The following is a 25308-nucleotide window of genomic DNA, read 5'->3' on the forward strand; positions in this document are numbered from 1 at the left end:
TGTGAATTTCAACACTGTATCATAAATACTCACTAAATTCTGTCTTCCAGTGGAATTCCTATAATCATGAAATAGAGACTGGACAATGCTTTGGGCTATATCAGTCTCTGTTAAAGGCACGCAAAGCCTTTTTCTTATCTGAATTCTTCTGATCTCACCTAGCTACAACCCTTGTTTACACAAGATGACTCAGGGACTGAAACTAATGTAACCTACTATCAGTTGGACATTTTATTTCTACACCTTATAATTAGTTGACACCTAATGATTGTTATTAGCACAATCAGCTATCAAACCCACACCTTCTCCACATTCTCTTATCAGAGAGAAGAATATGCATTTTTGGTTTAATTTAGAAATATCTGACACAGAATATTTTTTCCCCATCATGATTCAGCTCTCCCAAATTTTAAAAACATTGCCCTAGTTTATCATATACGAATATATTACATCCTACTATATCATCCCCTTAAAAATAAAGAATAAACTCTTTTTGCCATGTTAATAGATGGTTTTCCCATACAGACCCATTCACTGTGATGGAATAGCTGAAATTCAAAGTACATTTGATCCTCATTATCCACAGATTCTGTATTTGCAAATTTGCCTACTTCCCAAAATTTATTTTTAGCCCCCAAATCATGCTGTTTTTGTGGTCATTTGCTGACATGCACACAGTGGTGAAAATTTTGCGTTGCCCAACAAACACATTCCCAGCTGGGGTTGAGCAAAGTGATGCTTTGCCATCTTGTTTCTATGCTTTCTACAGTCTGATTAGTCCCATGAGTTTGTATTTTTGTGCTTTAGTTTTCTGCTTAAAATGGTCCCCAAGCATAGTGCTGAAGTGCTATCTAGCATTCCTAAGTTCAAGAAGGTTGCAATGTGTCTTACAGAAAAAACACATGTGTTAGATACACTTCACTCAGACCTAAGTTACGGTGCTGCTGGTGGTGAGTTCAACATAAATGAATCAACAGTACATATATTAAATACGCTGTCTTTAAACAGAAATACACATAAAACAAGATTATATATTAAATGGTTATGAAAACTGTGACCACAGGCTCACAGGAACCTAACCTTGTATTATCCCTAGGAGCAACAGAACAGTATTTGCTAATTCAGTATTTGCAGCAACTTTAAAAACTATGGTGAAAAGATTCAGTTCTACCACCCCTGGCATTGAAAGCTCTCCCATCTTGCTATTGTCCCTTAAAACAAAGTCTCTACTTCCCTAACACTGCTCCCCATGTAGGTTCAGCCTACCCATACACTTTGATTCATAGCCCACATTGCTCACTAAATTTTGAATTTTTTCCTGTATTTTGGAGCTTACAACCTAGCACTTGAACGCCAGGAAAAGTCAACCAATTGTATAGGAACAATGCTCCTAATTAACAAAACCAATCTGAGTGCAGAAGGCATGGAGGGAGCTACCTACCACCCTCCTTAACACTAGATCATGGGCAGGGATACATGAGAAGGTAGAAGCAGCAGCTGGTCTCCTGTGTGCCTTCTTCCATCTGGGTGGAAAGCAAGGCAGGCATTCTGTGCTTCACAAGACCTTGAGAGAAGGTCAGGATACACAGCTTGTCTCCACACACAGGACTGGCTCTGTGGGCATGTGACCTGGGCAGGTGTACAGAGCCCCAGGCTTGCTTTAATATTCTGATGTTGAAGTCTTAAAATTCTTAATTTTTGAACAAGGATCCCTGCATTTTCACTTTGCACTGGGCCCCACAAATTAAGTAGCTGGTCCCGCCCCCTGGATTCCCACACTGCTACTCAGTGGATTAGTTCCAAGAAAGGGAGGCTCACCTCTGCCCAGGAGGGGCAGTACCTGCCACTAGAGAAGGAACAGAGAGGCCTGTCAAGGGGCAACGAGGTGACCAGCGTCTAGGAATGTCTCCCCAGGACTCCTAAAGCATTTCTACCTCTAATAAAAAGATTTCTGACGAGGAACAGTGACTCTGGAACCCAACGCCTCTGGTAACTCAGGATGGTTGGAGGAACCAGATAACAGACTCAGGGGCACCTGGGTGGCTCAGTTGGTTAAGCATCTGCCTTCGGCTCAGGTCATGATCTCAGGGTCCTGGGATCGAGCCCTGCATCAGGCTCCCTGCTCAGTGGGAAGCCTGCTTCTCTCTCTCCCTCTGTTGCTCTCCCTACTTGTGAGCTCTCTCTGACAAATAAATAAAATCTTAAAAAAAAAAAAAAGATAACAGACCCAGATAAAGGTTAAAAGGGGACCTCATCTACTTTCTCACAGGATGGTCTCACAGGCTTCCACAGATCATACAAAATGCACTCCAGGCACAACGTCACGTTTGCTGGGGTCATGTCAGCCTAAGAGCAAAACAAGGACACTTGCTACATAATCTAGGTCTAAGTTTTACTCAGGTAAAAATAATTTTTCCTCACACAAAAAATATTTATTTTTTTTAAACTTCCACAGAAGCAATTTGTGACATGTAATTAAAAAACAAAAACAAACCATTATTTCTACCTCAGGCCCAACATTACAGTGAAGTGGTTACTTTTTAAAACAAATTTAATTCAACTAATGAATCACTGAACACTACATCAAAACCTAATAATATACTTATATGTTGGGTAATTGAACTTAACAAAAAAAAAGTAAATTAATTCACTCCAAGATGAAAATGTACCAGGCTTTTTTCTACCTCAAATATCATAATGAGCTGCCATACCCCCTTAATAAAATGATCAAGTTACTGCAGAAGCCATACTTCCAGTCCTTAATATTTCTGATTTTTCTCATTCCACACTGTTCAGAGTAAACTTTAAACCCTTAGCAGCCCCTTAGGAAACCAAGATTTTGCAGGGTTTCTGTGGTAGGACTTGACAAGAGCTCTGCAGTTTGGCGATCCTATGAAGGGCACTGGAGTAGCTCTTCAAATTCTGTGTTGCTCTCAGCACTCTCCAATTTTCCCAGTAGCCCAAATTACAGATCTTACACTCAGTCTGGATTTTCCGCATCACATCTTCCACCCTCGTCTTACTTCTGCCATGCTACTCTGGACCAGACCGAGACTGCCAAGGGCGTTGCCTGATGGGCTACACCGCCCTCCTTCTGCCTCAGAGGCAGACTGACTCCAAAACAGTCTTATTCCATTGCTGCTTCATCAACAGCTGAACTTCTCCCTCCACGTAGCTCTCTTTATGAACTTATATCTACTCCCCGTCCAAATTTCTCCAAATTCATTTCCCACTATATCCTGACATTAACCACATTCCCCTTGGTACTGCCATTTGTGTTCACTCTTGCTTTTGCCTGCTGCCGCGTGTGGTTGGTGTGAACAGTCTCTCTAAATCAGTCTCCCCAGTGGAAGCCCATTTGACATTCTATTTCTTCATGAATGCTTCCCAATTCCTCTGGTTCCTACTTCTTCATGAATGCTTCCCAATTCCTCTGGTTCCTACTTCTGTCTTTAACTGAAGAGCAATATCTATGAGTGCTTTGTCACTGTCTGATTAGGGCATGTGTTTTCAATTTCCTCGCCCAATGGAGTATAAGAGCCTCAAGAGTAGGGACTTCACCTCATCTGCGTTCTGAATGAGCTGGCAGTCACAGGCTCTTGGGAATGCTGAGCACTTCTGAGCACCACAGCTCTGCTTCAGTATGCCAGAGTAAGTACAGCCTGGTAGACTGGATGTCAGCTTAACAAGGAAATTTTATGTCTTTTTTTATTATAGATATAATCTATGTATCTATATCTTATATGTCTCATTTCCCTATATCAAGGCCTAACCTGCTTTAAACGTAGTTTGAGGAAGCCATTAACCAGGAACCATTATACAATGTGACACAGCATCTTGTGTGTCACTAAATTAGCCTAAATATATCAGCACGAAAACTGCAAACACAACTGCGTGAAAAGTCAAATCATTAATGGAGATTAGGCACCCCTTCAAAGCAATTTTTATTTCCATGAGTAAAGAAGACAATTTTTATTTTATTTTATTATTTCTTTAGTGGTTTTTTTTTTAAAGATTTTATTTTATTTGACAGAGACACAGTGAGAGAGGGAACACAAGCTGGGGGAGTGGGAGAGGGAGAAGCAGGCTCCCCGCTGAGCAGTGAGCCCGATGTGGAGCTCAATCCCAGGACCCTGGGATCATGACCTGAGCCGAAGGCAGATGCTTAACAACTGAGACACCCAGGCGCCCCGAGAATTTTGATTTTAGGAAGAAATACTATTGATTTTTTTCCTGGTAAATAAACATTTGTTGTTTATTAAAAAATAAAATGGGATGGACTTAACCACATAGGTTTTAGAATTTAGAAAAAAATGACATATTCCACTTAATATTTTGGACATGGGATTTCTGAATATAAATTAATCAACTTCAGTGCAATACTCTGTTACTTTTATTTTTTATATATTTTTAAGTGTTTTTTTTTTTAAATTCCAGTTAGTTAACACACAGTGCAATTTTAGTTTCAGTAGAATTTATGTTTCATCACTTACATATAACACACAGTGGTCATCACAACCACTGCCCTCCTTAATACCCATCACCTATTTAGCCCATCCCCCACCCACCTCCCTCCATCAACCCTGTTTGTTCTCTGTTGTTAACAGTCTGTGCTATGGTTTCCCAGTTTTTTTCCCCTATGTTCACCTGTTTTGTTTCTTAAATTTCACATATGAGTGAAATCATGGGGGAGGGGGGTGCCTGGGTGGCTCAGGTGGTTAAGCGTCTGCCTTTGGCTTGGATCATGATCTCAGAGTCCTGGGATTGAGCCCCACATTGGGGTACTTGCTCAGTGGGAAGTCTGCTTCTCCCTCACCCTCTGCTCCTCCTCACCCTGCTCATTCTCTCTCTCTCTCAAATAAATAAAATCTTAAAAAAAAATCATACAGTATTTGTCTTTCTTGACTTATTTCACTTAGCATAATACACTCTAACTCCATCCACATTGTTGCAAATGGCATGATCTCATTCTTTTTGATGGCTGAGTAATATTCCATATATATATATACACACACATACATATACATACACAAACCACATCTTCTTTATCCATTCATCAGTTGATGGACATTTGGGCTCTTTCCATAATTTGGCTATTCTTGATAATGCTGCTATAAACATCAGGGTGTATATGTCCCTTCAAATTAGCATTTTTTTATCCTTTGGCTAAATACCTAGTAGTGTAATTGCTGGGTCATAGGGTAGTTCTATTTTTAACTTTTTGAGGAATCTCCATACTGTTTTCCAGAGTGGCACAACACTTGATTTTTAAAATAAAGTAGGGATAGTTCTTCAATAAATTACTTTGAACAATATAATTCTGATAACACATCTTATTAGCCAAAGCACAGGAGCATTTATATTTTTTAAAGCTATTAAAATTTTTGTTTACTTTTTTTAAAGATTTATTTATTTGACACAGAGAGACACAGCGAGAGAGGGAACACAGCAGGGGGAGTGGGAGAGGGAGAAGCAGGCTTCCCGCAGAGCAGGGAGCCCGATGCGGGGCTTGATCCCAGCACCCTGGGATCATGATCTGAGCCGAAGGCAGACACTTAATGACTGAGCCACCCAGGCGCCCCCCCCCCAAAGAGTATTCTTTAGGACATCACTCTCATCTACCTAAAACATCACCCTGAAAGTTCACGTTATTAGTAGCCCCTCACACTATATGCAGAACACACAGTAAACAAGTCTCAGCATCAGAATATAAATTTGCCCAAGGAAAATTTACTGATATGCTATGTTTTACAGCATTTACAGATGGATGGGTAATATACAGGAGATAATACACAGGAGGTAAGCTTCACTGCTATAATAGCTTAAATCGTCTTTTATAAAAACTAAAACAGGAGAGACCCATTCGCTAGGAAACTAGTTACGGAATGTAACAGCAGCAAATTATATAAAGATAAGGAGAATAGTAAAATTGGGGGCTTAGTAAGAGTAAAGACATGAACTATACAAAAGCAAAAAAGGGAACACTATCATACCCAACATTCCAATTTTACTGCCAACAGGGATAGGATACATACTTCCTGAGGACATAATGTTGGGCTCACACAAAAAACAGAGTGGCAAAACCAAAAGTATAGTACTTTTTAAGTTAGCGAATTGAATTTTAAGTTGGTAAAGAACAAGTCTTGTGCCCTGTCATGCTTTCTATAGAGGCCCAGGAGAATATCCATCACATGATACTAAAAGTATTTCTTTAGAATTTACCAAGTGTAGTATTTTTCAAAGTTACTCAAAATTTTAGTTTTTTTAAGAAGAAAAAAATAATGCAATTAAATTGCCTAAAGAATTTTTATTTTTGACTTTTAGTCAAGAACCACTGAACCAGATAGTCATTGAACCTCTGGATACCCTCAATATTCACAAACCCCTTAAGAACAAAGTTCTCTCTCTTCTGGGTACCTGACTGGCTCAGTCAGTAAAGCATGTGACTCTTGATCTTGGGGTTGTAAATTCAAGCCCCACGTTGAGTGTAGAAATTACTTAAAAATAAAATCTTAAAAAAAAAAGTTATCTGTGCTGCAGGGTCATACAACTCAACACAGCAACTCTGTTCAGAACAAATGTGTTTCCCTAAAAGCAGCCATCTGTAGGTCAAGAATAGGAAGACTAATGGCCTATTATGGTGCTCTTATGTTGGACAATAACCAATCAACTCAGATATATCCTAGACCCTAGATTCTAGGGGTTTAATGGCAAACATATAACAGAGACAAAAACAGAATTGCGCAGAATCCAGGAGTGATGTGCAATGACCAGAAATCACATGAAAGACTATAGAGCATTAGAAGCCACCTGAGAACAGTAGACCTAGAGCAGTCAGTGGGATACCCAATTGCTGTTATATTTTTGTTTGCCACAAAGTCTAATTATGAACCTGACAAGGGTGCCTATAATCCTTACTCTCCTATGTATCCTTAAAATGTCAAAAGACAAAAGATCTAACTTACAAAAGGTTCCATTGACCAAATCTAGGACATCTTGAGTTACAAAATAAATGACAGTAAGGAACATAACCTGTAGATGAAAATAAATGAAATTTTCATCATTTGAAGGTGAAGAGAAGTGTGGGGGAAAGTCTAGGAAGCTATTCAGAGGTAAGTCTAAAGACTAAAGTAAATAATCATGCTCCATAACAGATTCTGGAAAACAATTAAAAATAATTATACAGTAATAGATCTGATCTTCCTTTGAATCTTGAAAACCAGCTCTGAGAGTAACAGAAAAATGTCTGGAGCAAAGCCAGCCTACACAGCATATGTACACTATCATATCCAAGATGTCTAACTGACACCAAAGGACAAAAGTTCTTTGGATATGCTCTGTAACATTCCTTGCAGAGATACCGCCATATGCCTACCTCAGGGTGATCACAAGAATTAAATGGCATGTGTAAATACTCTGCCACAATATTTGGCACTAAAGGTTGGTATCTTTCCCATCATTAAAAATCTTTAATGACAGTCCTCACTTCATAAGTGTGAACTTTGCGTCATTCAATATTAGAGTGTGACTGTGTGTCATAGGAAATGAATGTATTTAAATCCAATTTCAATTTTCATTTTCTGACTCCAATGCATATAATCAGCCCCTCAGGGCACAATCACACTGACCACAACCCTCTTAAATTCTACAAGCTGAAGAAGTGATTAAGACATTGACTGGTGTGGCCTAGGCAGGAATCCCCTGGCAGTGAAAATCTATTTTAAAACTTCTAGAAAAGATTTAAACTTTTATCTACACATAAAAATCTGGGCTACTGTGTTAAGTGAAAATGTTAAAATCGGGATTAAGTTGCCTAATGAGACTTTCAGGAGTTTCCATTTACACAACTTTTGCTTTTTATAAAAACTGTCTTTTTAATTTCCATTTCACAATGGCATGTGTCAACCATATTTTACCACTAAAAATATATAGCATAAGTGATACTACAGACTAGGTGTTTAATAAACTTAATCCTTCAGAAACACAATCATGTTACTGAATGTCAGTTTCAATAAGTACCCATTCACAGATATTTAAATACCTTCCATAACTCATATTTTAAATGGCATTTTAATGACTTTGCATGTGGGCAAACAAAGAACAATATTTTCAAATATAATCAAATGTCTTCATGCTCACATTTAGAGAAGCTTGCCATAAACCATTACAAAACAAAGAAAATTTTAAATAAAACTTGTATTATTTCAAGTCTTAGGAAGAGCCTGAAATACGTAAGGAAAAGCAGAATGCTCTTTCTGGATAAGCACTGCTTCATTGCAACAGTCCTCAGGCTGAGAAAATTAAACTTCTGTGGAGGCGAACCTCTAATGACTACAGAGCTTTCCAACACTTTGTGCTATGAGTCTGGCAGCTGCATCACACTACAATTAAAATATTCTAAAAATACATAAAGAGAATATTCATGAAAGCTAGTCTTTCTGTTTGAAGTGTTCTTCCTTACTTAAAAAAAAAATTGCTAGAGGTTAATTTTTAAATCCAGAAAATTGCACAGGGTTACTGAAAAACCAAATACAGACTCTAGCACTATTTTTCTCCATGAAGCCATTTTAGTTTAGATTTAAGAATATGGAGGACCATGGTCAAGCTTAACCTTTGCTCTCCAGAAAAATCAACGACTATAAGACTGAACATAAAAACTCCCCTCAACTAAGGGAACAGCATAAGATGGGCCAAAGTGGAGTTTCATAAACTGCTCTGTGGTCTGTGATCACATACAAAATTCTGAGTCAGGCTTCATTTGGAAGAGAACCACCAAAGATTCCAACTGGCTCTCCAAAGCTATCATGAACCCTCAAAGATTTCTCATCTATAAAATTAACGGGCTGGACTAAATAATTTCCTAAATCAGCTACACATTCTAAAATATTGTACTGACTTTGCGCCTGTCCTTGTTTTTACCAAAAGACATGATGACGTCAATGACCCTTTCATGAAATCTAATCAACTTGTAAATATTGGTAGAGACTGTGATTAGCATTCATAATAGATTACAAAAACAGCAAAACAAATCCAAAAGTTATCTATGACACACCAAAAATCAAAAATTAACTTTAAAAATCACTGATGATTTCAAGTAATCACCTTCACTCAATTTTGAGTCAACATATCACAAAGCAAAAAGGTAGGAGAATGCACTAAATACCAGAAATATACCTATGGGATTTTTGGCATCTAGACAAAGGTTATAAAGCAAACATTGAATGAAGTGATCTTTCAGTTCAAGATTAAGGCAACATAGTACCAAAATGTGGGTTAGTAGCTTAAAAAGAAAAATTTCCCCCTACTGAGCTTAACATTTTCAAGACCAGTTGATCACCACTTGCCTCTGGTATAAAACTTATACACAGGCCAACTGGCTTTTCTCGTTAAACTACTTTCTAGTACAGAAAGTAGCAAAGGTGGAGGTGGTAGGTGGGTTTCAATTTATACAACAGGAATTTCACAAAATGTTCATTTTTCCATGCAACAAATTAAGTATGTGCATTGGGCCTGGCTATCATGTCTGGTCTTTTTATAAGTCTCTCCCAGCTACAGAAATACTGGGGCACATGCTGGTGGCATTGCTAACTAGGACAACTTTTTGTCTACAGCTTTGATAGTATCTCTCAAACCCCAAACTACTTGAGTATCTTCCAGTAACCTACCTCTAGGAATCTATGCCAAGGAAAGGAAATGATCCAAAACATGTTAAATCTATAAACAGCAAGATGATCAGAGGATAAAAGACTGAGAAACTGGAAATAACCCAAATGCCCAGCAATAGGTTAAATAAATTATAGTATGTCTAGCCACTTGAACATGATTCAGTCCTTTATGTATGAAACAGGAAAGATTATGTAACACAGAAGAGTATGATTAATAAATGAAAAAAGCAGGATAGATGATTACACATAAAAACCATGTTATGTAAAAACTATGTGTACATGTGTATTTAAACTGCATTAACAAAACTTGTATTAGTAGTTACCTTTAGGAAATAGGGTGAGGATATAGGACCTGCTCCAGAAAGGGAGTTATCACCACGAATAACTATAGTATAGTATGAACTAGGTATGGTAGATGGGAAGAAAGTAGCAATGCCTTGTCCACAGTCCTCTACCATTGTTTCTGGATGCCCCCCCCCACAAACATTTGTTTACCAAGTATTTAACTCTTTCCTTTCTTCCTGTGAATTCCCTTACTTCCCTTTGACTCCTATTTCCTTCTTAGTCCAGAATGACATGTATACCTCATGTTGCCTGTCTTTGGAATCTCACATTTTTTTCTCCCTTTTTTAAACTGAGGTATAAGTTACATACAGTAAAGTACACAAATATTAAGCAAACAACTTGGTAAATATTTCCAATTTTTGTATTCCTTGATAACTACCACTCAGATCAAGCTATAGAGCATTTTTTAAAATTTAATTTTATTATGTTAGTTACCATACAGTACATCATTAGTTTTTGATGTAGTGTTCCATGATTCAGTGTTTTCCTATAACACCCAGGGCTCCATGTAGTACATGCCCTCCTTAATACCTATCACCAGGCTAACCCATCCTCCACCCTCCTCCCCTTTAAAACCCTCAGTTGGTTTCTCAGAGTCGCTATAGAGCATTTCTAACACCCCAGCAGGCTCACTTACCCATCCCACTAGCAATGACATCCTGAAAAATAACTACGATTCTCACCTCTATCACCACAGATCAGTGGAAGCTTTTTTCGGGTGGGGGGCAAGGGGGAAGGTAATTTTTTTTTTTTATTGAAGTGTAATTAACATACAGTGTTACATTAGTTTCAGGTGTACAGCATAGTGATTCAAAAATTCTATACATTATTTAGTGCTCATCAAGACAAATGTATTCTTGATCCCCTTTATCTATTGCATAATTCCCCCCAACCACTTCTCCTCTGGCAATCATCAGGTTTATTCTCTATATTTAAGAGTCTGTTTTTTTTTTTTTCTTTGTTTTGTTTCTTAAATTCCACATATGAGTAAAATCATATGGTATTTGTGTTTCCTGACTTGTTTCACTTAGCATTATATCCTCTAGGTCCATCCTGGAATCTCATGTTTAGGTGGATTCCCTGTAAGTACAAAATTAAACATGATTTTCTCCTGTTAATTTGTCTCATGTCAATTTGATTCTTAGGCCAGCCAGAAGAATATTAAAGGACAGAGAAAATTTTTTCCTCCCCAACATATGGATTTTCCAATAGAAATGTACTGATTTCACTTGGGTAATTTTGTCTTAAAAGAAAAGAAAAGTATATAAAAATATGGATAGGGATACTTAATTATATTAAAAATAGTGTTAAAATGGAAGGATTGTGCATTTATGTTTCCTATATTTTCTACACTTTCAGCATATTCTTTAATTAAAAAATTAAATCTACAAATAACTGTAGAAGTCATCTTTTTGTCAAGCATAATTACTCTTTAGCCTGTTTTTTCATTTTACAGATTCTACTTAAAGAATAATTTTGCCACACAATGTATAATTACACAGATAGTAGATAAACCCCAGGTAAAAATGCATCACTCTAAAACAAAAACAAAACAAAACAAAAAATCTGAAGTAACCTGATTAGCTTATTAGCTGTTTTATCCCTCATCTTTTTCACTAAAGCCTTTCAGAGCCTGACCGGAGAATGCTTACAGCACAACTGCGAAGTGTGTGTTGGGGCAGGGGGAGGGAGGGGCTGGAACACACTTTCTGGGTGCGGACTCCAGCTCTACTGTGTGTGATTCTGAATAGGTTACTTTATTTCTGTTTTAATTTCTCCAATGTAAAATGGGAATTATAATACCTAACTCTCAAGATTGTTGTGAGGATTAGCAGAGAAGACTAATATAAAGCACTAATGCCTGATGTAGTAAGCTATTAGCTTTTATCTATTAGCTAATTAAGCTGTTAGGTATTATTCTAAGCATCGTAAAATATGTATGTAACAAAATGTATGTTTAATAATTATTGTAATCACTGTAAAATACATTTATAACAAAAATGAAATGAATTTAAATTATACAATTTTATGATCCAAACATTACTCTAGCTTAGACATCAAAGGATAAATAAGGAAACAAAAGAGTTTGTAGTGATGTCATTTTTATCTCAGCTACACTTTACATTGCATAATTCATTATAAGCTAAAATTGTTTTTCTTAAACATCTCTCCTTCTAATTTGCAACTGCAGTAACTACTAACAGAATTTTGGTGTTTCCTCCAGCTTCCCATTAAAAAGGAGAAAATATTATTTAAGTTCAAGGGAAACTGCTTATACAATGGCCACCAGAATGGCAAAACAGAAACTTTACTTTGACAAAAAAAAGAGGGATATCTAAATGTTTCCTTCTTTCTTCCTTTCTAGACCACTCTTTGAAAAGAGGGCTTCATTATATCAAAACCTAAGATCAAGCCCCCCCCACCTTAAAATCTGCTTAGATCGGAAGATAGCAGGAGGGGAAGAATGAAGGGGAGTAAGTCGGAGGGGGAGACGAACCATGAGAGACGATGGACTCTGAAAAACAAACTGAGGGTTCTAGAGGGGAGGGAGGTGGGGGGATGGGTTAGCCTGGTGATGGGTATTAAAGAGGGCACATTCTGCGTAGAGCACTGGGTGTTATGCACAAACAATGAATCATAGAACACTACATCAAAAACTAATGATGTAATGTATGGTGATTAACATAATAAAAAAATTTAAAAAAATCTGCTTAGATCAGAAATCAAAGAACAAATGAATGTTTTCTCCCTTTCTATACCTGGACTTCCTGAAGTACTGAAAAATCCCACTAGTTACTCTCACTCTATTGATTCCTGATTGGGATACATTTTCCATTGCTTGAAACAGATCAGGGCTACTCATACTTTAGAGGTATAAATGTATATAATAAGACAAAACACAGTCATCTGGATCTCGATTATCTACAAAAACAAAATGCATGCATTGGGAGCAGTGTGAGAATTGAAACCAAACTCTGCCCTCATCCACTTCAAGGAAAAATTATATTAGGATTAAATTAAACATAAAAAATATTTAAAAATAGATATCAACTATTTGATTTTTATGCAGCAATTTTTGAGAAGAGATTACTTTAAATAAGAATGGTCAGGTCACTACAAAAAAATGAAACTTCACTAGAAACTGTGATGCCAGAAAAGGTACAAAAATAAATTATTCATATTATGGCACCCATGAAATAATTCAACTTTTGAAAAAGTGAGGATGGAAACCTTCATAAACACTGACTAATAAGATGAAGGCGCTCAAATGATCCCAAAGGAGGATCCCACTGCATGTGGGTATCCTGAGACTGGCAGTGGTCCCAAAATCTGGAAGTATTTTACCCCCAAGCATCAACTGCTAGCAACTTCTGAGTCTGTTTTGCCTCTGCCCATGACAAGAATCAACTTGTTCCAAAATTCAACTAAATATGTTTCTTTTATGTTAAAACTCTGCTGTTTCTGGGAAAGCTAAAAGCTAGAATTTTTTACACATGTGGACAAAAGCTATATTTGGATCTTTTATTCTCTTAACACAATAAAGACAGTTTTAAAAGAACTCCCCCGCTACAGTTTATTATAAGGAAGTAACTCAAAAAATTTTTAAAAGTAAACCTCCTTCTCCTATTCGATTCCTTTAACTTAAAAATTCAAGATCTTATTTAAAAAAGAAAAGCATTTAATGGAAATTAAAAAAAAAAACGAGGAAAAGAGTCATGACTTATCTTTACAGATTTTTTCTAGTCATTTCAACTGTAAGTACAGAAGTTGTACTTTTTAAAAAAAATTGATAATCATAACATCACTTTTAAGTACTAAATACTTAAAATCCCACAAGATTAAATCATGCTTTCTTAGACTTCTCTTTAAATACATGTAAAAACCACTTGGGACATCTTTATTAATCCCCTTGTCCTGCCCGACTGTATGTTAGTATCATCATACAACAAAGACAAACAGAATGAAATCCAAGACAACAAAGACTATAAACCATGACATGCTGACACACCTGCCTCAATCAGGTAAGAAGTAGACAGACAGGCTAAGAGTTCAGCTATAAGTCCTGAAATAAAGGTTAGTATGTGGCCTAAATGGTAACAAAGTTAATATTCAAACAAGTATTTCTTTTGGAATCATTCCACTTACTTGACACCACAATTTCTGAATCTTAGCACTACTGACCTTTTGGATCCCAAAGAATTATGCTGTGTCTGTTCTGTGCATCACAGGATGGATAGCAGCATTCCTGGATTCTACCTACTACAGGCCAGTAGAAACTCCATCCCCAGTCACGGCATCAAAAAGACTCCACTGTGTATGGGTGACAGATGGTAACCACTTATTGTGGTGAGTACTGGGTAATGTATAGAACTGTCAAATCACTATGCTGTACACCTGAAACTAATATAACCTTGTACGTCAACCGTACTTCAATAAAAATTTAAAAAAAAAAAAAAAAATTCCAGGAACTGCTAAATGTCCCCTAGAGGTGAAATGGTTCCCAATTGAGAACCGCTGCTCTACACCGAAGAAAACCCAAGAGTTAACATGGATAAAATGCATGAGTTAGTTGTACTAATTAAGTCAGACCTTGTAAATGAAGTCAATACTACTAGGAAGATGTGATCATCCATTTTGATGAAGAGAAGTTCAAGGGGCATTGTTTTAACAGCATAAATGCTACTGGCACATGACAGTTGAATCAGGAAAACTCCCAAGCCCATAAAAGATAACCAGGGCCCCTTAAGACTCTAGCATAGGTGTCAGGATGAGATCAATGACTATTCATGATGAGCTGCCTATAAGTTGTTTAATCTCTATCCTTGTGTTAAAGATCAGAGTAATTCAAGATGAAAACAACATGAGCAGAAAGTAACCAGGAAAAAAAACATAAAAATTAAGACAGCCTAAAATTTCCTGAAAGGACAACTCGTTAAGAGATCTTAGTTCTGTTCTCATTCCTTTCTCTTCACCTAAGCAAAGCTGTTCTTTTCTTGAAAATTTTCGGAGAACAGATTTTACAATCCATAAAAAAATCATTTCATAAAATAAAATCAAAATGAACACTGCCCGTTTTAAAGGTTCACGTTAATCTTAAACATAAGACAAATTTCTTATGCTATTTCAAAGCAAGAAACAAATGTTCTCATTATAGCACATACCAACCAAAAATCAGACTTCAAGTTTTAAATAGCAAGTCCAGTGTTTTATCAGCGTGCCAAGAAAACTACAGCTTTTAAGGATACCTGGCACTCTGAAAATACAACATCCAAAGTTGTGTCTATCAAAAGTAAAAGTTATAATTTTTCCAGAGAAATATTTTATTTGAAAAGTTTAAAGATATCTCTTTTCTTTGCACATGGGAAATAATGTAAGTTCTATAAGACATGAATAGTGATGAAAGTGATTCTTGTAACATTTTATTGCCATGTGCTAAAATTTCAAGGATTAACTCATAATGTTTTAATTTTTACAGCTGATTGAAATCAGTCTTTGTTTTCCTTCTCAGTGCTTGATTTTTTGCTTCTAAGCAGACATGAGAAAGTAGTAGAAATCAGAACAGCAAATACTGGATTTCTGATGGCAACTATAATCGTGTTTCCTTCTGAATTAGTTTAAAAAAAAAATCTTCCTCTACTTTTCTTTAACACAAAATTGAAAACATACTGCAGGTTTTTTTCTTGCTTTTTCCACTCAACATTTCCCCAGGTCTTTAAACATCCCCCAAACATAATTTTCAATGGCCACTGTTATATTCTATGGCAATATCATTTAGCTGTTTTTTTCCAGCATGAGTACTTTTATATAACTGAAGGAAATTAAGCCACATGTGTTGAAGATGAACTGTTGAGAAAATAGTACATTTTAAAAAGGAGATTCCTATAATCAACTGACCATTCCATTCACATTAAAGCACTCATAATTGGAGTTTTTATGTACAATGAGTTGACATTAAAGTAGGTATCTTGGATATCTGCAGTTAAGGTAGGTTATCTTGGATGACCAATTCAAGGAAGTTCACTTAATCCAACTTAATGAAGCCTATATCCTTCGCGTATGGATGGAAACACTGGCGGCACATATTGAGGTCGTATTTCCGGATCAGACCATGCCGGTTTGAGCAGACGTGGCAAGAACAAGAACCCTGGCCAAATTTCCTTGGATGGCTCCAGTACAGCTGCTGGTGACCCATCTTGCTCTCTCGGATGCAACGAGGCAAAAGGCTCATTTAGCTGTTTTCTACTTAGGGATTTTAAATTGTTTTTAATCTTTTGTTCTTACTGCTGAAATGAAAATTCTTATGCATAATTATGTTTGCATCTCAGATTATTTTGAATAAATTCCTAGAAGTTAGTTTACAAGTTCAAATAGTAAGAACATGTGTATAGGTGTATAAAACAAACTGCTTTCCATAAAGATTATGAAATTTATACTTCCATCATTCTTTGAAAATGTCAATTCACTGCATATCCAAAAATAATAAACATTTTTTTAAACCTGTCCATTTTAAATATCAAAAACACCATCCCACTGATTTAATTTTTTAGAGATTGAACTTTCTTTTTTTCAAAGATTTTATTTATTTATTTGACAGACAGAGAGAGACAGCAAGAGAGGGAACACAAGCAGGGGGTGGGTGGGAGGGGGAGAAGCAGGCTTCCCACTGAGCAGGGAGCCCGATGCGGGGCTCAATCCCAGGACCCTGGGATCATGACCTAAGCCCAAGGCAGACACTTAATGACTGAGCCACCCAGGCATCCCTAGAAATTGAACATTTTTTATACTTAGTATTTACAATTCTATCTTTTCAAATTGTGTCATCTTTTATCCATCTTGGCATTACAATGTTTTTTTTATATTAAACTACTATAACTCAATATAAAAGATATAAACCTTGCCTATGACACCTGCAAGTTTTTATTTTTTATGTCATCCAACCAACATTTCCCCTTGTGATTTTCCACAATTTTTATGCTTAGAAAATCTTTTCTCATTTCAACCTAACTATTGACATATTTTCTTTTAGTTCTTTTGTTTTTTTTTTGACATCTACATTTTTAAAACACCTGGAATTTATTTTTCCAATGGTATAAGGATGATGATTTAATATCTGGTAGCCTAAGAGCCCATTAATCATTATTTCCAAAATTTTTCTCCCTCTTTTTCCATCTTAGCTTTTGAAATCACTTAGTCAGGTATTCCTCCTCCCACCCCCAAAAAATCTCATTTAGATTCTTATTGAAATTGCAATTAAACTATAAATAAAAATCAGGAAGAATATATAGAAGGATGTTGAATACTGGTGCTGTCAGGCGATTATCCCATACCTGACTGTCATAGAAATACTTCCGGTGTTATATTTGTTCAAAACCAACACATAGAATTTTTGTTTCAGATATTTTTTAGAAGTGTATTAGAGAATTCACCCTCCATTTATTACTAAATCTTTAACTGAATGTCAACTTTGTATTTTGTCAAATGCCTTTGTAGCCTTTCCGGGATTCCATGTGCCATTATGCTTGATACTACAGATCTCACGTATAAACAGGTTTCTTAACAGTAAACCATCCTTTAGTTCTTGTCATTAAGTCCTACTCTTAGCAGTGTAGTCTTCTTTAATATGTGGATAATTTGTGGTTGCTTGTGCTTTAGTTAACATTTTTACATATTGATATTTCTAGTCTGGAGTTTTTTCTGAAGATAATTTTTTGGATAATTAGTAAAATTTCAATGATTGCCTACTTCAATTAGATGTTCAACTTCTGCATTTCACTTCCATTTTCCTTGAACAATATTCATTTAGAGATTCCAAATCTGAGTCTCAATTTTTAAAATCTCACCTGCATTTACTGTTTATATGCCATTCAGGTTTCTGAATTTGGCATATTTATGATTTCCATTTTTCTTTTCATAAGGTGTCTTAAGTGTTTGTCTCTATGTTTCTGGTTTTCCTTCCTGTGTCAACCAAGAATTAGTTGTTTGACTTACCAAAACTTTTAGTCTAATTTGTTTTTACTTACTTGCAGAACGAATCTTAAGGTGTTCTGTGTTGTGCTGTGCTATTAACTCAATTTATAAAGTGTCTATTTCCATTCATACATGAACCTATCTTGCCCAGGCTGCTGTGAAGTGTCATGCCTTCTAATCGTCAATTTAATTAATCAGAAAGGTCATTATAACATCACTATGATCTACTGGAATTTTTAGAACCTATTTTTTAAATCTTGTTAATGTTTCAGGAAATAATCAACTAACTAGATCTGGTGTTAGGAAATTAGAAAACTACTTTAATCGTGTTTTTCCAGAAGGCACTGCTCCAGTGTTTCATTCTCAGCACTATTCAAGCTAAACACCTCAGAATAAATTAAGTGTGTTATAGGGAAAAAACAAAATGGAATGAAGAAACAAATTGAATGCTGGAAACTGTCACATTTAACACAATGTAAATACAAACAATTTAACTTTATTGAAATTAGGAAAAAATACACCTCAGAAGCTACATGTTTCTCTGTAGAAATGATAATCTGTGGAAAAACTCAATATTCATGCATTCTTGAAATTTGCCCGATTTTTCCTCTTTAGCCCATTAGATTTCCTGGTATGTTATTATCATAATTTGGCTTGCTTTTTCCTGTATAATTCGTGTATATTTTTCAGAAATGCTGATTAATGGGCGCCTGGATGGCACAGTCAAGTGTCTGACTCTTGATTTCAGCTCAGGTCATAATTTCAGAGTCATGACATCCAGCCCCACTTCGACCTCTGCACTGGATGTGGAGCCTGCTTGGGATTCTCTCTCCCTCTCCCTCTGCCCCCATCCCCCCCCACACACTCTCTTTCTTAAAAAATAAACAAACAAGAAATGCTGATTAATTACCTCGTGTCCTGTGAAATTCATATGGACATTCTTATGAAAGAAAGTACTTTTTTGAAATGCATTCTCCATATTTTATGTAGGTGGGGAGAAAAGGCTTTTCTAAAAATGTTAAATATCTTTAATTTGGTTCCTGTGATTTACCAAACTGATAATGACTCTACTAGTCAATAGGTGTTCTTATTCTTAGAGAATGTCCCATTTAGTGTAGGAAGCCTCTTCAACTTACACTTTTCCCTCAGAAGTCTACATTTCCCTAACATCCAAAAAACGAATAATCCAATTAAAAAATGGGCAGAAGACACAAATAGACATTTTTCCAAAGAAGATGGCCAACAGACACATGAAAAGATGCTCAACATCGGTCATCATCAGGGAAATACAAATCAAAAATACAGAGATATCATCTCACACCTTCAGAATGGTTAAAATAAAAAACACAAGAAACAGCAAGTGTTGGCGAGGATGTGGATTAAGAGGAACCCTCTTGCACTGTTGGTGGGATTGCAAACTGGTGCAGTCACTCTGGAAAACTACATGGAGTTTCTTCAAAAAGTTAAAAATAGAACTACCCTATGATCCAGCAATTGCACTAGGAGGTATTTACCCAAAGAATACAAAAAATGCTAATTCAAAGGGATACATGTACTTGGATGTTTATAGCAGCATTATCAACAATAGCCAGATTAATGAAACAGCCCAAGTGACTGAGGAATGGATAAAGAAAACGTGGTATATATATTATCGTGTGTGTGTGTGTGTGTATACACCACACACACACACACACACACAAATATTACTCAGCCATAAAAAAAAGAATGAAATCTTGCCATTTGGAACAACATAGTTGGAGTTAGAGAGTATTATGCTAAGCAAAATAGGCCGGTCAGAGAAAGACAAATAAAATAACCATATGATTTCACTCATATGTGGAATTTAAGAAACAAAACGAGCAAAGGGAAATAAGAGAGAGAGAGGGCAAACCAAAAAACAGACTCTTAACTACAGAGAACAAATTGATGGTTACCAGAGGGGAGGTGGGTGGGGAGATAGATTAAAAAGGTGATGGGGATTAAGGAGTGAACTTGTTGTGATGAGCACTGGGTGTTGTATAGAAGTGTTGAATCACTAGACCGTACACCTGAAACTAATATCACACTGTATGTTAGCTAACTGGAATTTAAATACAAACTTAAAAAAAAAAAAACGAAGTTGTTTACATTTCCCTTTCAGTGACCATAAGATATACAGATTTCTCCACATACACTTTTAAGATGTTTGGGCAAAGACACGGGTAAGCCACTTACATTTTTCATGATAAAAGCTAATACAGACACACACTCCTCTGAAGTAGGAGTATGAGAATAATTTCTAGCAAACTCTGAAATTCTTTCTGTCAAATATGTAACCACCATGATACAGGGAGAGTTTAACAGTGAGATGGAGAGCTGAGGGCTAGTAACCCTCTTACCTGCTTTCCATCCAGCGTGCAGAGCCTCTTGACCACTCCTGAATCTAGTTTAATGGCTTCGGTGATATCTGTCAACACCTGTTCAAAGGAATGAGCAGTCTTCTTATTTAGAAGGATCCGCACAGCTTTTCTAGGCTTCACTCCACTTCGAATCACAGTCACTAACTTGGGTTTGATGAAATCTTTACTTTCCTTCACTTCACTTTTCACCGAGGAGGGAGCAGCCAAGGCTCGGGTTGTCCCACCCTTGATGTTCACAGACCAGTTCGGATTAATATTTTTGGTGTAATCAACTTTACGAAATGGTTCATTTGATGCACACACGTAACTCTCACCTAAAAGGCAAAAAATCAGTTTAATTAGCATGATTATCCCCACCACAGAAGCACTGTATCTTAAGAACAAATGCTGGAGACCCATTAAATGAACTCCTAAACTTAACAGGTTCACTGAAAACGGGGATTCACATCCTTTTCTTTTGGCATTCTGCCCATCCTCCCTTTCTATTTAAACATCTAGATTGGTTTTGAGAGAGAGAATAACACACATTACAGCATGAAAAGCACTAGACAAATGAAACAAGAGAGACTTGGGCTTTATTCTGATCAAATATGTCACCCTGGATAATTCCTCTGCACTTTGGTTCTCAATATCATTGTCTGTAAATTGAAGCTGTTGAATCAGATGGATTCTAGAGTACTTCCTAATTACAAAATCTATTAACTAATTAAAAAAAAATCCCATTCTGGAAGAAGTAATTATATCACAAAATAATACATTCATATAAAGAAATAAAACTATTTTTCTTCTTCCAACTACAAAATTCAGTCCTAATTGAAGAATGATTACTCTGTCTTCACAAAGCTGTCTAAAATATATTTAGTCATAGTATCATTTACTCAATTAATGAATTACTGCAAAAATGAAGGAAGAGTTTTGACAGCTTGAAAAAATTTACTTCAGGCATTTTATTTCTTAATTAAAGAATGTGAATTTAAAATAATTAGTTCAAAAATACAACCTTCTCTATATCTACTTAAATGGGAAAGGATGTTAAATAGTTTAAAAACGATGTGCCTGGGTGGCTCAGTCAGTTGAGCTACCAACTCTTAATTTCGGCTCAGTTCATGATCTCGGGGGAGCCCCATGCTGGGCTCTGTGCTCAGCGGGGAGTCTGCTTCTCTCCCTCTCTCTCACCCCTCCTTCTGCCCCTCCCCCCACTCATGCTTACATGCAGGTGTGCTCTCTAAAATAAATAAATAAATCTTTTTGAAAAATAAATAGTGTTCATTATTCATGCAGCCTTCTGCTTAATTTTTATTAAAACATAAAAACTATACTATTTGTCGATTGGTTTACCAACTCAATGTTCATTAATTTTAAGTCCCAAAATTATAGGTTGAAAAGTAATGATTTTTATAATTATAATTTTGAAAATCCTAATTCATAATTATATATTTAAAAATCATACTTTTCCTTTCAGGAAACTCAGAAGTCACCCAATTCTTTTATTCTCACCTGTTTGGCATACAGGGCAAGAGGATTACACTCTAAGATTTTCTCTAAGATACCTTCTAACTCAAAAAGAATCCAGTATTTTTTCACATAGTTAGTGTAACAGTCTCACTCATGATAGAATAATTATATGACACAAGCCTTAAGGGCTGTTCGTGCTTAAAACAAAAATAACCAAAACAGTGAAAAGCAATGCCTGAGGAAAACCTAGTAATATAAATATCAGATTTAACTATTATCAGGATGTTCTTAAGATCCTGATGAACAGAGAACTTAAAGACTCCCAAAGGCACATGAACAATTCAGTAACAGATCAGGCATATAAGAAGGGTCTAAAAAGAGGAGTAAAGCCTTCTATTCAAAGGTAAAATTAGGCCACTGTCCAAGAAAACTAGGGAAGCAGCCACAGGCTCTCCTGCTGCTTCCACACCAGTAATCAGAAAGCTAGCACAATCATCGCCATTTAGTTAGAGATTTTCCATTTCTGTAGGTTTATCCAAATGACTTTTCACAGTATACTCATCTGGGAAAATGGCATGTAGTTCCAAATACACATATGAATTTAATAAAAATAGAACTATACATCACATGCACTTATTTACAAGCAAAAATAAACAGGATTTTGCTTTAATTTTATAGAGAACACAAGTCTCATTGAAAAGCTCTAAATAAAATTTAATTGTATGTTCTGATTCAAAATATTAAGATGGAAGAAAGAAAAGGAAATTTCAGCAAGAGACAGTGGTTTTGTTTTGTTTTGTTTTGTTTTTAAGGGCAGGGAGAAGTCAGCTGGGGAAAAGTCTTTCCCAATATAAAGCAAAAACACAATGATAAAAAGAAACAAAACAAGAGCAAATTTAGTATGTCAGATTTCCCTGATCAACCCTGAACAGCTGACATATCAATGAGGCCAGCTGCCTTTTAAATTCATCTGTATTTTGCTTCTTTATACAGGTTCAGGACATCAGAATGAAAATAGGTAAAGGAAGTCTTTTAATTTATGTGTGGTTACAGACATATTTTAATTCCCTCCTTCTCTCCCCTCCTCCCTTCATACTGTTTCTATTAAAAACTTGTAGATCAGTTCTATAAAATGTAAAGTTTTGAACCAGCAGATATCCATTTTGGCATCTTTGGCATACAACATTTCAGCACAAAGGTTCAAGACACAGTTTTGAAGGTCATACATGTGTTTCCAAATACTGGGCACATAAAACCCTACAGTAGAGACGTCCTACCTTGATAACCATAGTAACCAAGATACCCAGGCTAGCATCCCTTGTTACGTCCCCACCCTGATCAAACAGTCTCCTGATGGCAATTTTGTCATTTACATAGATTTGCCTATCAGGAGAGAACATGCAGACAAAAGAATTTAAGATTTTGTTTCCTTGGGCAGTTAGAGCTCTTGCTGTTAACCAAATAATAAATTATTATTCTGTTAGATAGTAGGCACCTACAAGATTTATTAGAAGCAATCAGCCTCCCCTCAACCAGATTCTTGCTACTGTAGGAATTCTGGAAGATTTGTTACCCCCTCTGCCAACTTGTCACTTCCCCCTTCTTCCCTATCCTGGTAGGAACATCACTTTCTACTGAAACTTACTCAGCTAGAAACCGAAGCATCATCCTTCACTCTTCTGCCTTCCCTACATACTACATTCTGACATCAAGTTCTGTCCACTCTCTTTTCTAAATATTTCTCAAAATGTCCACCCTCTGTGTCCTCACCACCACCCACTCCCTACTTGGACCAATGCAAGAATGTTTTGTTTTCTGCTCACTCTCCAATAACATAACAAACAGCAGTGCATTTTATGCTATTGATACAGCTGAAAAAGTACATCCTCAAGTAATGAGTTTTGATATCCTGATAAACTATCACACTCTGAAAGGATTTTTAAATTTTTTGCCAATACATATTAAAACTACACTCACCCAAAGAAGGAAAAGATAAGCATCTCATTTATAAATTAAAGTTAAAGATATAAATGTGTGTGTGTATATATATATATATACACACACACGATATGTATATATGAATATGAATATATGAAAAATAAGGCTGTATCTGAAGTCCAGAATTGATCTGGCTTTAACAGCTAGATCTCATTATTATTATAAGCTGCTCTGATGCTCAGAGTCAGACCTGTGTTCTTCTCTGGGATGTAATCTCATACAGTATCTGTATCAAATAAAGTCACTCTGAGACAATGGTAAAGAGACACAAAAAACAAGTTCACTGTGCAACCCACAAGATACCAGACATCCTCCTCTCACACTCATTGAATGACTTTACCAATTACAGCTTTTTCCTCAATCTACTCTGTGCTCCCAGTAAGATTTCATGAGATACTCAGTCACAGAATTGTCCTTCCTGCTAACAGCACCCAATACACAGCAAGTCCTTGCTTCCCCAGATCCCCCCTAAAATTATCCAACCAAAGCCCAAATTCTACGATAGGTCTAACACCGTCTTACTGAGATGCCCCATGGTATCATACAATGTGCATTCTCTTTGCTGCAATGAATAATAAACTCAACTTGTTCAACTATAGGTATGTTCTTGATGGTCTCTGGCTGAAGAGAACTGAGATACACACACACACACACACACACACACACACACACACACACACTCATTCTCTTTCTCTTCCCAATAATAGTTCTTTGACCATAGGAGTTTAGAAGGAAGTTGTTTTGGAAATTATGATCACATGAATACTAAATACAAAGAAAATGTGCTTTATATATGGAAAGATGGATAAAAGCATAAGGTGATTATAAAACTTAACAGTTTTTATGCACAACACTAATCTTTGAATTTCCTTTAAGACACTACAGTGGCATGGCTATGGCTTCTTACCACTGACATTTGTTCAAAGACACTTTACTTCGTAGTTAGCAGGTTGTCAAATTAAGTTCCTACAGTTGTGTAATACCACCTGCATATCAACCATCAATGTTCATCTTTACTCAACCGAAGAATCTGCCTCCTTTAAGAGGCAAGATAATATTAAATGCTAGGAACTCTCCAATGTCTTGTCTCTGAAAACCTTCATCCTTACAAATGTATTCAGACGGTGCCAACTTTTCCCACCTTATCTCTCTTTGCAGTAATAGGATAGCCACCTCCTATTGGATGTTCAGTACCATGTTTGTGTGTCCTCATGCTGCAGTTTCAGGGACATTGTTCTTCTCTCCTCCATTTAACTAGGCAGCCCTCTCTACAGGATTAGATACAAATACCTCCTACTTTAACACACACAAAACCTCCCTCTTCCTTCCTCATCGCACTCTACCTAATGTGCTTTTGGCTTCCATTCACTGCTGAGTTAAAAAAAAAAAAAAAACTCTCCTCATCTGTTTTTTTCCCCACTTCCTCACCCATTGTTTGCTCTTAAGCCACTGTGGCATCACTTTTGCTCTCTGCATTC

At 36.4% G+C, this 25308-nt stretch overlaps 1 protein-coding gene and 1 pseudogene across 1 annotated transcript in view; both read right to left on the reverse strand.

Moving 5' to 3' along the window:
- DCLK2 (doublecortin like kinase 2) overlaps positions 1 to 25308 on the reverse strand; it is a 145452-nt gene that overhangs the window by 104836 nt on the left and 15308 nt on the right. The window contains exon 2 of the mRNA XM_028125293.2: positions 20357 to 20691. Coding sequence (XP_027981094.1) covers positions 20357 to 20691 — 335 coding nt within the window. The remainder of the gene's footprint in view (positions 1 to 20356; positions 20692 to 25308) is intronic.
- Positions 16002 to 24980, reverse strand: LOC114225571 (small ribosomal subunit protein uS14 pseudogene; annotated as a pseudogene).

This window comes from Eumetopias jubatus, unplaced genomic scaffold (assembly GCF_037043125.1).
Source record: "Eumetopias jubatus isolate StellerSeaLion01/CBP00866 unplaced genomic scaffold, mEumJub1_p1.0 scaffold_2, whole genome shotgun sequence".
NCBI lineage: Eukaryota > Metazoa > Chordata > Mammalia > Carnivora > Otariidae > Eumetopias > Eumetopias jubatus.